The sequence below is a fragment of the Amblyomma americanum genome, chromosome 1 (assembly GCF_052857255.1).
Source record: "Amblyomma americanum isolate KBUSLIRL-KWMA chromosome 1, ASM5285725v1, whole genome shotgun sequence".
Classification (NCBI taxonomy): Eukaryota; Metazoa; Arthropoda; class Arachnida; order Ixodida; family Ixodidae; genus Amblyomma; species Amblyomma americanum.
In genome coordinates, this window is record NC_135497.1 from 305,613,437 (window position 1) to 305,628,828 (window position 15,392).

At 46.6% G+C, this 15,392-nt stretch overlaps 1 protein-coding gene across 1 annotated transcript in view; it reads right to left on the reverse strand.

Moving 5' to 3' along the window:
* LOC144098413 (nose resistant to fluoxetine protein 6-like) overlaps positions 1 to 1,030 on the reverse strand; it is a 52,918-nt gene extending 51,888 nt beyond the window's left edge. Inside the window, exon 1 of the mRNA XM_077631025.1 lies at positions 594 to 1,030. Within this exon, the coding sequence (XP_077487151.1) occupies positions 594 to 894 (301 nt within the window). The 5' untranslated portion in view covers positions 895 to 1,030. The remainder of the gene's footprint in view (positions 1 to 593) is intronic.
* Between the last annotated feature and the right edge of the window lie 14,362 nt (positions 1,031 to 15,392).

The following is a 15,392-nucleotide window of genomic DNA, read 5'->3' on the forward strand; positions in this document are numbered from 1 at the left end:
TTTGAAACGGTGCCAAAAAAAAACATTTAGTTCTGCATATAGAGCAAATGTGCATCAGCCATGAAAATTTTATTACAATCCTATAAGTGGTTCAAACTTTCGTTGTTTTCCCTCTTTAAGCTTGAATTCCCTCTTTAAGCTTACCTTATAACACAGCGTGCGGGACATGCGCGACGAAAGAAGCGACATGTTATGACCAATAATGTACCCTTTTCCCACATTTGGATGCAACCCAGCGCGTACGCCGAGATTTATTTCCGACTATCATGCCTCTTTTTTTTTTAGTCATTCCTATCAGCATTACAGCTATGACTACGAACCCGCTCTGCCCCCACAAAACTATCACTGCATAACCGGCCCGCCTTTAGTGAAACTTCGGAAAAGGAGAGGTGCTGCCTCTAATAGGATTACTCGAAATTAGGGTTCTCCCTGTGGTTTAAATGCGTACCGGTGGGGGAAATCTGTTTAGGGAAATGCCCCGACCACTTCTTTGATAAACCGCGATCGATTTCATGGACTTCCAACAATATTACGTAAGGTGAGCGACAAGCCGCTTGCCGGAGACAAGAAATCGGCGCCCGGAAGGAACTCACGTCTAACAGCCCACGGTTCCAGGTTGCGGATTCCGCGCACAAACTTGACAAGGCCGAGGCTGCATTGGGTCGACAGGTCCACTGACAGCAGTTGGCGCTTCAAGGACTTTGTCGCGCTGTCCATAGCGTTCGCGATCCATTCCTTGAGCTTATCCACGTAGTTTACTTCGGGCTGCTCGGCCGATGCACCGGAGGTCTCGCTGTCGTCGCCAATGCACGGTGGCACACTCGTGAACAGAAGCAGAACAAGTGAAAAAAACAGTGCTGCTGACAGTGAGTCCGTCCTCACAAACGATGCCATGTTAGAAACCTTGAACCTTGTAACACCGTAGAACTTGGGTCCAGTGTGCAGCAACGAAGAAAATTATTTGCCTTCAGAGAGAGGAAGGCGGATATGTGTCACACCGGAGCCAGTTTTCTTCTCAGGTTACCTAAGATTCATGCCGACCAGTTCACTCCTGGCGGCGACTGACGCAAGTTTCGATGCCAAGAGCCAAGTGCTTAAATGCAGTCGACGACGAGGGCTCGAAAGGAAAGGGATTGGCGCGTGGTGAGGGTGTAAATTTGGCACACGACACCTTATCAGGCCTGCTATCACTACGTCCGTGCACATCTTGCTCCTCAAACAGCGTCTCCTTTGTGGGGAGAAGGGTGCAGATGAGCCGGTATCCTAGGCATTTCTTCATTTTCTTGACCAAGCTGAGCACTTCTTTCGCGCGCAGAATTTACTAAGCTACAAGTGGCTGTATTTTACAAGTAATTTTCCGAGTAATTGTTTTCCTTATCCACAAGTGGAAATGACCTTATTTGATAGGAGACGCCGACGTTTAAATTGCTTGCTAACTAGCAATCCTGGATTCACATGCAATAGCAACAAGTGAGAGGAGGGAGGAGGGGAGTGAATCAAGAAAAGAATCCTCCCAAGATACAATGCCAGAAACCGTTTCTTAATATCACTAAACAAGGATCACTTAAAGAAACAAAGACCCCCGTAAAATTCAACTGCAAGTACATGCGACAGTCAATAATTCGCGCGAAACATACATCTATGGATGTACTAGCTTCATGTGAAGCATGGAAACCCAACCGTATAGGAATGCGGCTCGCCAGCCGTTGGAGGTTCGTGTATCCTGCGGGCTACCTTGGTTAATCACCGCACGTACATGTACCTTGAGTTTGGCTGCCTGTCTGTACGTGACGTTGACTGCACTGCGGTCTTGATGCAAACTTGGAAGCGATCATTCAAAGTTACTCCTTGCAGCCAACACTCAAGGCCGTCCGCATTGCCTTCCCGCCGGAGTTGCATCCGAGCTCAGCTGGCGACGCATCGGCATTCCGAGGCGTGTAATAACACTTGGAAAACATCACGGCCTTAGCACACAGACACACCGAAGTGTTGAACGCAACGAGGAAAGAATCGTTCGAGCTGACTCGTATCATTATTCTTCTATTCCTCTTTCCTCTCAGTTCGCTAGGCGCATGCGTACACCGCAGTGCTTCTATGCATGCGAGCAGTATAGTTTTTCCCCGCAAGCTCCCCGACTCCCTTAAATTTGTTTTCTATTCACCTGCAAGCGAGCTCTTCCTATCCAGTCATGCATGTTACGCTTGTATGTTGAAAATGAAATATTTATCCTGCTTCGTACGAAAAATATTGAAATTAGAGAATGATGTGAAGCGTACCCGCCACGGTGGTTCAGTGGTTAGCGCGCTCGACTACTGATCCGGAGTTCCCGAGTTCGAACCCGACCGCGGCGGCGGCGTTTTTATGGAGGCAAAACGCTATGGCGCCTGTGTGCTGTGCGATGTCAGTGCACGTTAGAACCCCAGGTGGTCGAAATTATTCCGCAGCCCTCCTTCTTTCACTCCCTCCTTTATTCCTTTCCTTACGTCGCGGTTCCGGTGTCCGCCGATATGTCAGAGATACTGCGCCATTTCCTTTCCCCAAAAACCAATTTTTTTATGTGAAGCGAAAATTTATTTTCTCCTTTTATTTTTTATCTCTGTTCTTCGCGCAACATTTTCTCTGCAGAAGGATGAGTTGATTTTACCACGGTATATTCACCGGCCCATTTGCACAGAATTAACTGTGAGCGTGTGGGCGCGCACGTGTGTGTACGCACATGCTTTGGCACATAACTCAAACCAAGCTTTCGTATAAGTGCTGGGCTCACTGTGCAGGGTAACTAACTGACACGGTGATGCTTACTACATTTATCTCACTCCACTCTCTTGGTCCCTTAGGGTATTTATGCCCCGTGGTTTGCTTTTCCGCACTGCAGTGGGCCCTTATGGCATTCCTTACGCTCTAAGTCTGTGTAAGTATAAGGAGAATACTTGCCACTCTTATAATTCGGGTAGCGTGTCCGAGCCTTCGGGCTGAGGAAAGATGGAACCTGAAAGTTGGGAAAACGAAAAACAAGCGGGTTTACTGGCACTTTGAAGAAACTTATTTAAATATTTTACAAAAGAGCAAACAGTCAAAAATTATAAGTTCATAGCGTCGAGTGACTGGATGAGCCTTATCGTCAGGGTCCAGAGCGATCGTTCTCACTCAGGTCGCCTGTTAAATACACTTAGGCTCCGCCCTCTCACCACGTGGTGGCCAATTCCACACGAGGCGCAAATCGGAAGAGTGACACAGTACATATCACGCGGAGCACCGTGGAAAGGGGCGAGGAAGATTCGGAGGTCCGTTGCTACTTCGCCCCAAGCTGCACGTGTCCATCCAAACACAGGCACAGCGCCGTGGCGACAACCTCGGGCGGGCTCTCTCCGGTCGGGACGGCTCTTAGCAGTCACGGTTAATTTTTGGAAGTCACCGTTCCATTTTTCCCCCGTCGACTGTACACCGTCGGTCGCGTCTTGCGAGGAGCTGCAGACAAAGGGAAGGTCATCTTCCCCCCCCCCCCCCCACCCTATTCTGAAGAGTCATGACTGAAGAAAAAGGAACGCCGACCAAAAGGTTGTTGTTTAAAACGAAGACGTTTCGGCTTAAGGCTTCCGTATGGAAGCCGAAACGTCTTCGTTTTAAACAACAACCTTTTGGTCGGCGTTCCTTTTTCTTCAGTCATGAATCTTCTACCCGACCAGACGAGATTTCGTAGACTTTAGATTTTATTCTGAAGAGTTTGGGAAAAATTCCGCAGGCAGGTTCCCAGCACATCCTTTTTTCCGTGGGGTCCTCGTGGGGTCAAACGACCTGTCGAAATTTTCGCTACCGCGTGTTCATCTCGATCGATGTAAACTTTGCTTTAATCATCTTCAGATGGTGTGCATCCCGTTCATAACACCACCACCACCTTACAATATCCTTCGGTCTTTAGGGGCGCTGTGAGAACTCCATTATAGGTCTCAAAACCAAACTCTCTAACTGAACGGCAGCGAAAGGGCTGTAAGGTAGGATTCTTGATAACGCAAAACAAAGTGAACAAGGGTTGAGGAGCAGCCTGAGTGCGTTAGCCAACGTTTCGACAAGAGAACTTGTCTTCGCCTGGGCAAGGCGTTTATCATTGGTAAGGGACAAATAAGCCCTTCGCTCCAAGGAGGAAGCACCGGTGAGGGCGAGGAGGATGTGATGTGGGGAGGGTCGCGAGATGGGGAACGTCAACTTGAAAAGCTTGTTGTCCAGGCATGAGGGCTGCGACAGGTGGCATTCCAAAGAGGATTTATGCTTTGGACCAAGGTTGCAGTAAGTGCAGAGCCATTAAATTTGCAACTACTGAAGAGAATGAATCCATTCAGCTGCAAAGTTGGAGAGCATCACAAGAAACCCCAGACGATGCAACTATTCTAGTGGTAGCTTGAAGGCGAGCGTTTTTCTTTTTTCTTACACTTTGATCGTAATTGAAAATGTACGCGGCAGGGAACATCTGAGGCGCTGTGGTAACTTTTATCCGGTGCCTAACGTCATCCGCGTGTGGCCGCAATCTAGCAAACGTCTGAGGTTTTCCGCGCGTCGTAATCAGGGCTCTAGAAGCACACTGATGGGAAAGCTACATACTTGTAAGTGGCGCGGTCTGTCACTTCTTCTGACGCTCCCCCACTTTTTACATGTATTTCCTGTGGTTAAAAGCTAGTTAATTACTCTTAACAAATTAACAGAGAAATAGGGCATACCCGTGTTCAAGCTTGGAGAACTCTAATGGTGCTGACTCGTTGAATTTTTGTGAATGCACTATTTTCTTAAAGTGTGGCTCTCGATACATGGTACAGCTTCTTTCATAAACTTTAAACAAAGATTGATTTCTCCAATTATACGGCGCAGATTAAATGTTGCCTTCAACATGGCAACCGATTACTCTATTAATATTTAGCAGAGAGAGCGGAGCATTAATTGGAACCAAGAAAAGCATAGAGGAATGGTAATTATTTGTATCGTGGGCTTGATTAGTGGAGAAAATTTATTGCTCGTTAAAAGGGAGCTAATTTCAGCCAGGGTCGAACAAAAAAACAACCACGACTCGCTGGTGGGATCCAGACTCACCACCTCCATGAGTCTCGTCATTAATCTATCAACCGAGTTGCAGCTGCAGCCATGGCTCTTAAATGGGCTAGTTGGTTGCGACTCTCATACATCTTGACTAGCGCAAAAAAAACACAGACAAGGGAGTCAAGACTGGGCCCGTTGTAACAGGGCCCGTTGTAGAAGAAATAGTAGCTGTCAAGGTTCTTAATTAGTTTAGTTAATTGTTTATTTTATGTGTCAAAAAATTTTCTGTTCCCTATGTAAACTTGATATACCGTGCTCACCGCTATGTGGGGTGTGGCGCTGGTGAACACACTGGAGGTCAGGTGACCCGTGACGTGAATACCTTGGAAAGTAGAAGGCGAGACAACCGCTGCCACCGCTCAGTTGCCTCGAGGCTTAAACAAGTGCAGTTGAACTAGTAGTTGGGTGAATCGGATTTTGATTTCATGGCCGTACAATGAACAATATTTGAGGATAAGTAGAAGACAGTGAATATAATGCACAAGTTAGTCACGGCAATTTATGTCATGCGATTGGTATATTAGCGGGATGTCCTTTCGTGAGGAAAAACATAGAAATTTTGAAAGAACGGCCCCCTCTACAAGGGGGCCGTTCATTGTCCGCGACCGTCAATTCGAAGATGTTGATGTGAGGGTGATCGCAGTTTGTGCGCCTACGAAGCGGAAGGAATGACTCAGGATTTTTGGACAGCATTTGAGGTTCCCTGAATACAGCCATTTGGTCAGGTTATTCAGATATTTGAACCGAATTTTAAATAACTAGCTTCAAATTTATGGAGTTCGCGGACAGTACTTAAGTTCATTCGAAACCTACCTTAAAAATAGAGCTCAGTTCGTACACTTCAACAACCAAAATTCACCGCTTCTACCAAAAAAAACAAACACGGAGCCCCACAAGACATAATGCTAGACCCACTTTTATTCAATACATACATAAACGACATTGAAGGTATAGACAGTTCAATAGAATTTATCGCATATATGGTGATGACAGCGCTCTCCATGTTTCTGGTTTAGACAGATAATTTAATTCTGAAATGTAACGAAATTCTCGCAAAGCTCTCTCTCTGGTCAAAACTGAATTAACAGTAATGCCTCCAAAAGTCGAGCAATGATTTCTCGCTCTGGAAATAAACAAGTTACAACTAATATTACAATTAATTTAGCAAGCCAGGAAATAGAGATTGTTGGCGACCCCAAAATCCCTGGGGCATACTTCTCTTTTTAACTTAGGCTGGAACACTCATATCAGTTATCTGTCTAAAAAGCTATCTTCAGTTATGGGAGTTGCAGCACGTAGCCGCAATATACTTCCTTCGAAAGGTTAACGTTACATATATATATATATATATATATATATATATATATATATATATATGTGTGTGTGTGTGTGTGTGTGTGTGTGTGTGTGTGTGTGTGTGTGTGTGTGTGTGTGTGTGTGTGTGTGTGTGTGTGTGTGTGTGTGTGTGTGTGTGTGTGTGTGTGTGTGTGTGTGTGTGTGTGTGTGTGTGTGTGTGTGTGTGTGTGTGTGTGTGTGTGTGTGTGTGTGTGTGTGTGTGTGTGTGTGTGTGTGTGTGTGTGTGTGTGTGTGTGTGTGTGTGTGTGTGTGTGTGTGTGTGTGTGTGTGTGTGTGTGTGTGTGGAATTATGAATAGGCTTCTGGCAATATAAAACAATGATTCGTCGTATTGGGAAGAAGGAACCGATGGCCACAAGAAAGAATGCTTTCAAGTTATTCTAAATAGTTCGCGTAGAGCGTATTTATGAATTTCGCCTATTGAAAACATCCCACTTTTCCGCCCCTGCAGCCATTAACCAAATAAAGTCATTGCCATCGCTACGGCACCGAAACCCTAATGTACAGGCTGTTTCACACTTAGAGGGAAATTAGTAGAGAGGAACCAATGCGCTTCTCGAAGCGCTGCTACCAACAGCCGGGGAGAATCGGCGATAAAGGCTCATGCACAGTAAGCATGAACGGCGCATGCGCCTAGTGCCGCCCATTCTCGCCAGCTATGGGCGGCAACGGTTCTCGAAGCGCGGCGGTAACGCGCTCCCTGTTTGCCCCTAAGTGTGAAACAGCCTGTACACACAGCAAATCTTGGTGCATGGGAAGTCCTGCGTTTAACAACATTCTCTATACTCCAAACTTTTTCACACACCTGGGTCATTTATACAAAAGAAATTCGCACGCACGTCAAGATTGAATTGAAGAGGTTTGAGGCCTGTTTTCTCGTAATTATGTGACGGCCCATATGGTTGTTGATGCCAGACGGGCCGCGCGCCTGTCTTACTACTCGCGACCTTCCCATCTCGTTTGTCCTCGACCTTCGAGCTCCCGTACAGAGCCGGAGTTCATCGGCCCGCGGATCACATGGCTCGTTGTGGCCTCTGCCGCCGTCGGTTGCCACGGGCGCGTGTCGTGCACAGGAATTCGAGACTCTTGGAGGCAATCGTGACTCAAGCCTTCCGACCCCTTTAGGGTCGCCTCAATTACGATGTTCTAGTTATATTTCGTACCAAATCTGTTGCTGCCTTCTCTTTTGTACTGTATTAATGAAAATTGATGGTGTTTGATGTATTATCCTTGAGATGTGTTTTTTATGTATAGTGTTTAACTCATGTTGTTATAGTAGTAGCGTTTTTATTTTTAATGATTTGCATTATTGTATTAGCTTGTTATAGAAACTGCAAATATTGATGCCATATTTGTTTTAAACGCACTCCGGTAAACCGCTACTGTCTACTAATGGTCTCCTGTGGGCCGCAGCCCAGCTGCTTTAGCAGCTTTAAGCCCATTAGACCCTCCAGCGGCTTTCTTGGGAAAATAAACTGCACTGAATTGAAATGATTTTGTGAGCCTAAATATTGCTGTAACGAAAAAAAGCTGCGAAATGTGCAAGTGCTGGTGCGTCCTTGGTGAATGCAGCCGTGAGGACGTAACACGCTATAGTGAACGGTGAAAAACGGGAAAACTTCACGCATTTTCCGTGGTTTAGCTACACACGAGCTCACAAAATCTAGGTGATACCATGAATGGTTAGCACTTCCGCGTAAGCAGTATGTAGTAAAACAAGTGTCACGTAGCGACCACTGCGTCGTTATGGTCGCTGCGGGCGGAAGGAAGTAAAAGAAGGCAGAAGCGAACCGTGACTTGAGGAACTTTGATTCTCAAGGCTTGTTCAAGCTCAGATATTCGGAAGTAAAATTCAGGAACACGTGGAAATATTTGACATCGGGGAAATAGCCGACATTGAAATTTGAGGACGTTTTAAGCAGGACGTTAACATCAACGCTGTCGAAGGCGAGGAGAGAAGCTTTAAATGCGCGAGAGTACAGCCAGGCGCAGCCATAAGGGCAGGTCGGAAAAAATGACTCGCTGGCAAAGTTCCAAGCAAATGCCCGATCGTCGATAAAAAATGCGATCAGCAAGCAAGATCGAAACCGCGGTTATCGAATATACAGAGCAACTGGGAAAAAAAGAAGACGGGAAGGCACCTGTTCGGAGAATTACTGCGAGCTCCGGGCGTACAAAGTTCCACGCGACGAAAGGATTGATACAAAATACTTGCCACTAATTTCAACAAGAGGCGGCGAGATTACGAAAAAACTAGCGTGAAATATTCATCTATGAAATCCAGTAGGCCATTGATAAATTGAATGCCCGCATATCACAGGGACTAGATGGTTAGAGTGACGATTGGTTGCTCTTACTTCTACCATTTTGTATACATTGCTTTTATGAACATTATTTTCCACCATAAGTTTTGGGTTTACGGGGTCTAACGTCCCAAAGTGACTCAGGCTATGAGGGACGCCGTAGTGGAGGGCTGCGGAAATTTTGACCACCTGGGGTTCTAACGTGCACTGTCATCGCATAATACATGAGCCCTTAGCATTTCGCCTTAATCGAATATCGACCGCCACGTCCGGGATCGAACCCGCGTCTTTCGGGTCAGCAGCCGAGCGCCGTAAGCACTGAGCCTTCGCGGCGGCAAGGACACGAACTGTCGGGAACTCAAGGACAACGATGACTTTCTAGGCCAGATTTTGCTGCAACAGCTAAAGGACATCACAATAAATATAGGCTATGTCTGCGCGTGGTAGACACTATTGGTATAAAACACTATTAGGCCATTCGGTGGTGCTCCAGTTTGTATTTGTTTTTGAAACGCAGAAAGAAAATGTCAACCTAAGCTGTCGGCGCTGAGATGGCCTACTAGAGTGACGCGAAAGTGGGCCGCCTGCCTTTTCAGTCCCATTGGCTTGAGCATGTTGGCGTAAGCCTCGGACCATGCGTTAGCTAAGCGAGCAGGACCAAGACAAGCCAAAATACCAGCTTTAGTCAGAATTAATACATCAACCTGTGTGTTCATTTCGGCGCCTTTCAAGTACCTCTCTCTTATTCCAATAGTTTGCTGGCGCTCAAGTCTTTCACGGATGTCAAATGTGGAGCCCTGTTTCGTTATCTATCTTGCTAGTCTTGCACAGTATAAATGAACGCAGCCTTTGAACTCGCATAGCGGACTCAACTGGTTTTGCCATCTGCCGGGAAACGAACGAGCAACCCTGCCCTTGGTATATGCGGATGTTGTCTTTTTCCGGCAGACGGCGCCACCAATTCACTTCGTTTGCATTCGGCAGCGCTCTTTCTAGGGCCTGTCTTGCAGGCCGAAGGTAGGTTTTCCCTATAGCTACACACCTATCCGTCTACGCAACACCAAATCTCAGCGTTGTCGTTCTTGTATTTCCGTTGTCTACTGGGCTTGTTTTCGTGCCGACGTAATTCTTGCAACACGTTCCAACAAGCTCATTTTCAGTGTATTCTACGCAATACTGCACTGCTACTACTGCCGAAGCTATAGGCGTGTGCCGTTAGAATAATTGCCTGACTGCACGAAAGTCCTTCCACGTGAGATCCCTCCGAGAAATCTATGCGCCAACAAACTAGGTATACCAGGGCAACAAATTTTCGAAAGGTGCCGAAATAAATAGCATGTCGCTTGCTGCACCACGGAAACTCGCCCTATCAGCTCTTTTACAGTGAATTACGTCATCAGTAGCGTAAAGCGACACTGAAAAAAACTCGATAAGATTATTTTTTTAGTAAAAACTTCTTCTCAGGCTCCTTCAGGGTTGGTTAACGTTTTTCCGACAGCAAACAAAAAAATACAATCATTTATGCCTGAGAAAATTGAATTTGAAAATTTTCCGGCCACTCGATTCCAACTTGTGACGTCACCATCGAGAAAGACAGGTTGCAATCGTGTTGAACGGAACGGTAGAACAGCATAGCCTCTTGGATCGGCATAAAATTTGGAGTCGAGGCATGCGCGCAGTTTTCTTGCGAAATCGGCCAGTCATCTCGACACCTATATTTCGTTTGTTAGTCTTTTCTAGCTTGTGAAAGCTCCATTTTCGGCGAGAGTGGATTCCTCGTTAGAATGGCCTCGATCGATGCAGGTTAACTGCAGTGTCCATTTAAGACGATGGAGAATACAAGCAACCTGGCTGAAAGCGCCCTCTCTTTTGAAGGAAAGAAAGAAAACGGGGAAACATTTCGCCGTGAAAGAAACTTTGTGTGCGTGGTCTACGGACCCCGTGCACTGTTTTGTAGAGGATTACCAACAAGGCGCGCGATCGCCTTTGAGTCTATTCAACAGGTGCAATGGAAACGCTCTCTGTAGCATCGCGCAGAACGACAAGCTCGCAAGATCCAGGGCGTGCCCCATGTCCTTCAGTCTTAATAGCCCAGGCGCTGCGAACGTGTTATTGATACGTCTTACTTATTTTGTTCTTTTCATTTTCTGTTTTGCAGACGTTGTGGACAAGGGGAGGCCTCTCAACGTACGGCATTCTTGACCCTGGGGGCTCAGGGAGTGAATTATATATTTTTTAAATCTATTTCTTATTTCATCTCTCTGTTGTTGTTTTTTGTAGACACTGCGACGTAGGGAACCCTCCTGTACCTCCCAGTGCACTCGCCCTCGACTCACATCAGTACTCATCACGTTCAGCTCCGTTTCAGGCTTCACCCGACGTTGTGGCTCGCGTATGCTTTCCACGTGGTCACGACATACCACTCTCCCTCGCGCTTCTCCTCCCCAGCTGCTACGCCAGGCGTCAGCCAAACCGCTTCGGTCACGCTGGAGAAAAAGCAAATGGCAGCCAGAGCTAAGCAATACACATGCAGTGATGTACGGAGAAGATAATCACAGGAGTTTAATTTAGGAAAACCTGTCCTTCGGTTCTCAGCCGTCTAAAGCCATAACCACTGGAGCCATTGCGGCGGGTGGCGTAAGGAATCGATTCGCAGCACGTCTGCTTTTAGGTACGCCAGTTTCGGCGTTGTTTACCGTTTCCCTTAAGTCAAAACACGGCTGGTGCAAAGAGGGCGAGCAGCATAACATGGTGGCCATCGATCTAGGGAAAAAACCTTGCTTTTTTTTGTTTTGGTTGGCCACCATTTACGGATTGAAATAAATGATAAAATCCGCTTGAGTGATGGCGGCTGGGGTTCCGAGTGTTTTCTGCCAACGTGTCGTGTAATTATAACAGCACGTCTAGCGGGGAGTCCATAACAGTATATTTTACATAATTATCTTCTACTTGTTGTAGCCCCCTGTCTTTTTTTCGTGCAGCTCACAAGCGCTAAATTGATTATGACCGAGGAATTGGCGGCGTGAAATTAACTCTTGTTGTGCCAGTGCGCGGCCTTATCAAGAAAGCTGACGCCCATGAGCACGATATACCCTCCCGAACAGTGAATACGTGAGCGGACTAAAGTAAGGTCACTTTGCTTCTGCTGGAGCCTCTTTTGTTTGTTATTTTAAACATGCGAACGCTACAGTGCGGTCAGTTTACTTCTGCTGGAGCCTGTTTTGTTTGTTTTTTTAAACGTGAACGCTACAGTGCGGTCAGTCTACTTCTGCTGGAGCCTGTTTTTGTTGATATTTTGAAATATGTGAGATTGCAGGTGCTGCAGACGGAGGCACGGCAGGTGTCTACAGTGTACCATTCTCGATGCTCGCTTTCCGAATAGTGAAAAGAGCCAGAAACGGCGCCTTTTCGCCCTTCGTTTTCTCCTTGTTCCGGAGAGCTCGGTGTACGAGAATGTGCGCTGGAGGACAGCATTGTCCTACGAACTAGGCTCCAGAGGGCGTTGTACCTGCTCTTCGTTGCAAGTAGCCAAAAACCAAGCTTTGGAGGTTACTTCATCTCACTGGGACAACCACCGCTGTTTGCTTTTTGTCGTAGGGGTTGCCAGAAGTGTAAGTGATGGTAGAGCCTGGAATAGGGGACTGACATCTAGCCACATTTTTTATTGCTATTGCATTAGGAGGCCAATGAAGGTGAAAACTGCCCGGCGTCGGCACCTATGAGAATCCTTCACCTGCCATGGTTGGCAGGTGGCAGATAGAGAGAAAGGAAATTGCCCTGTTCACTTGTAGGGGAAAGGAGGATTAAACCGGCCTGAGAATGACTGCGAAAATGAATAAAAAAGTGATTTCGAGTAGAAATAGGACTAGAATAGAATCAATCAGAATGGAATAGAATTGGAATAGAATCGTAATGGGAATAGAATCATAAATGAAGTAGAATTGTAATGGGGATAGAATCATAATTACAATATTTTATCAAGTGAAAGATAAATATTAACGCATTTGTTCCGCACCAATCCGATTTATCGTCCGTTATTTTTTGGTGTTCGGAAATGCGAAGGGGGTGCAGCTTTACTTCGGCGAGGACCGATGCCCTTGGTTAGCCCCTCACGGGCCACGTGCTCTACGTGGGCGCATATATATCAATTGTCATTGTTTGCAGGCTGTCTCAACGACTCCCAGAAATGATTTTGACGATTTTTCTAGGAGTTGCATTAAAACTTACTTCCTGGAAGTTCTTCGGAGATAGCTATAATAAGTATTTTATCGTTTGAAGAAAACTGCACAGATTCTATGAAGCGATTGTATAGCATAAATGTTATAGAACTGTGTGGACGTTAAATACAATACAGATTATTACTCTGTTATCATTTGGATAATTTGTACAAATGCACATTATATTAGTTTCGTAAGAAAATACAGAGAACTAGCAGGCCTGATGCTGCTCACTGCGCAAAAGAATGGTGGTGCGTTTTATTCTTTTTTTATAAACAAATGCGCTGTTGGAAATATCTGCCCAGGAATCAGCCTCACGTTCGGCCTAATTATGCACACAAGAGAACTAGCGGCGAGCTTTAGCTGCTGAATTAGGCGTTCACCATCGACGTCAAATGGAGGCCGGGCCAAGCAGCGCGTAACGATGCCGAATTTGAGGCTGTTACTTTTTAGCGCACTTAAACGTGCACTCCCCGACACCTTTAGAGCGTGTGGGTGTAGCAGTCTTGGTCTCAAAGGAGATGCTCTCAACTCAGCGTGGCAAACTCAGCCAGAGACCAGCTACCATCCGACAAAGGGGGTGGTCGTTTGGTGCCCAGGTTTCACCGGTCGCAAGACAGAGAATGGGTCGGAGCCAAAAGGTTCACAAACAAAACAAACCTTATACAGCAAATTTGAGACGGTGCAGAAGATTTCCTAATAACTAGTATTAACAGAATGTGATTTCACAAAACAATGCAACGCATGCAAAGTAACACTCGAGAGAGACTACACTACAAAAAAGATATTGCTCCTGAAGTACACTAACACAAGAAAGAGATAAGCAGAACAGAACACAATTTGTTCACCGGGCACTGCGAAATTCCGACGACCGGAGTACCGCGATGGATCCCGTAGGTAGGCAGGCTAGCGCTGCCTCGCTGGTCCGTGGCTGGGCGTGTGGTGTTGACCCGGGAGTCTTGCGGGCGCGCTTCTCCGAAGCAGCCTCCCATCCCGACTCTAAATTCATCCTCACAGACTCTCGCGGAGCCTGTCGTAACTTTAAGTTCGGTTGAATCAATCCACTTGCTCATCAAATTCTTCGCCACAGTACTCGCGACTGCGATCCAACTTATCGTTCAATCATATGGGTCCCCTGCCACCAAGGCATGCCAGGTAGCGAAGCAGCCCATGAGGCAGCCGGCGCACTCACTTACCGGGAACCAGGCGTTCCTTGGGAGGACCTTGACCCAAATCACAGCTCTCTTCCTTGTTTTAAATATATTACTGAGCACTATCGTGCCAAACACCGGCGCTAACCGGTTCATAGGAAGGGACTGGGTAAAGCTGGCGAATGAACTCTCCTTAGTTCGTAAGTTTGCAAGGTCCGTCGGAGGCTTTCCTGGTTTCGGGATAGGAATCACGACAGCGGATTTCCAGCTCTCAGGCACGACGCCATCCAGCCATACTTTGTTTGTGGTGTCTAGTAGTTGAGGGAGTGAAGCGCTACTCAGGTTCTTGTACACCTCGTACTCAGTTTTGTCCGGACCGGGCGCTGTTTTCCGTTTCGCATCATCTATTGCAACCAGCAACTCAGGCATAGAGGACGGACACGCAATTCTATCTGCGTCGACATCAGACGGCATTTGATATACATGCGCTCGGATTCCTGCCATATTTAAACTAGCGGCCAACAACCTATCTCCATAACTCCTACGCTGTGCAAGCTGGCGGAGAAAATGCTAGCCACACGATTGTCGTGGTGACTAGAGCAGCACGGTTTTTATCACCCCGCACAAATTGGCTTTCGTCCATATATTGGTACAGAGGACGGGTTGGCTGTCTTGGCATCTGCCTTTTTGTCGTCTGCCCGCAGCCGCAATGTGCGTACCGTTTTAGCAATGGACATTGAAGAGGCACATGACAACATAAGTCATACAGCCATTCCGAACTCGATTGACATGCTTCATCTCCAGCTAAGAGTGCGCAGTTTTGTCAAATTATTTTTGGAAGGCAGAAAATTTGCAATACGCCTCAGCGGTGAAGCGGTAGGCTCATTTGTTCCTCTCTGCGGCGTACCTCTGGGATCAGTCTTGTCGCCTATGTTATTTAATATTGCTTACATCCCGCTGGCTTGGCGCTTACATGACATCTGTGACGTAAAATTTCTGCAGTACGCTGATGGCATCACGGTGTGGAGTACAAGATCTTCGTACTCAGGAGGCTGCCCTTCAATCTGCCTTGGATGTTACCTCTAATTACGTATCATCCATCGGACTTCAATTTTCCGTGCATAAAACAACATACACTTCGGTCGCCAACCGCTGGGGACGCCGTAAACTTGCTGCAAGTCCAATCCGTCTTTGTATATCAAGCACCACATTACAGGAAAGTCCGAGTGTAAAAATTCTTCGCTTAACGATTCACCAATAAGGATCAGCGACTGCATGGCT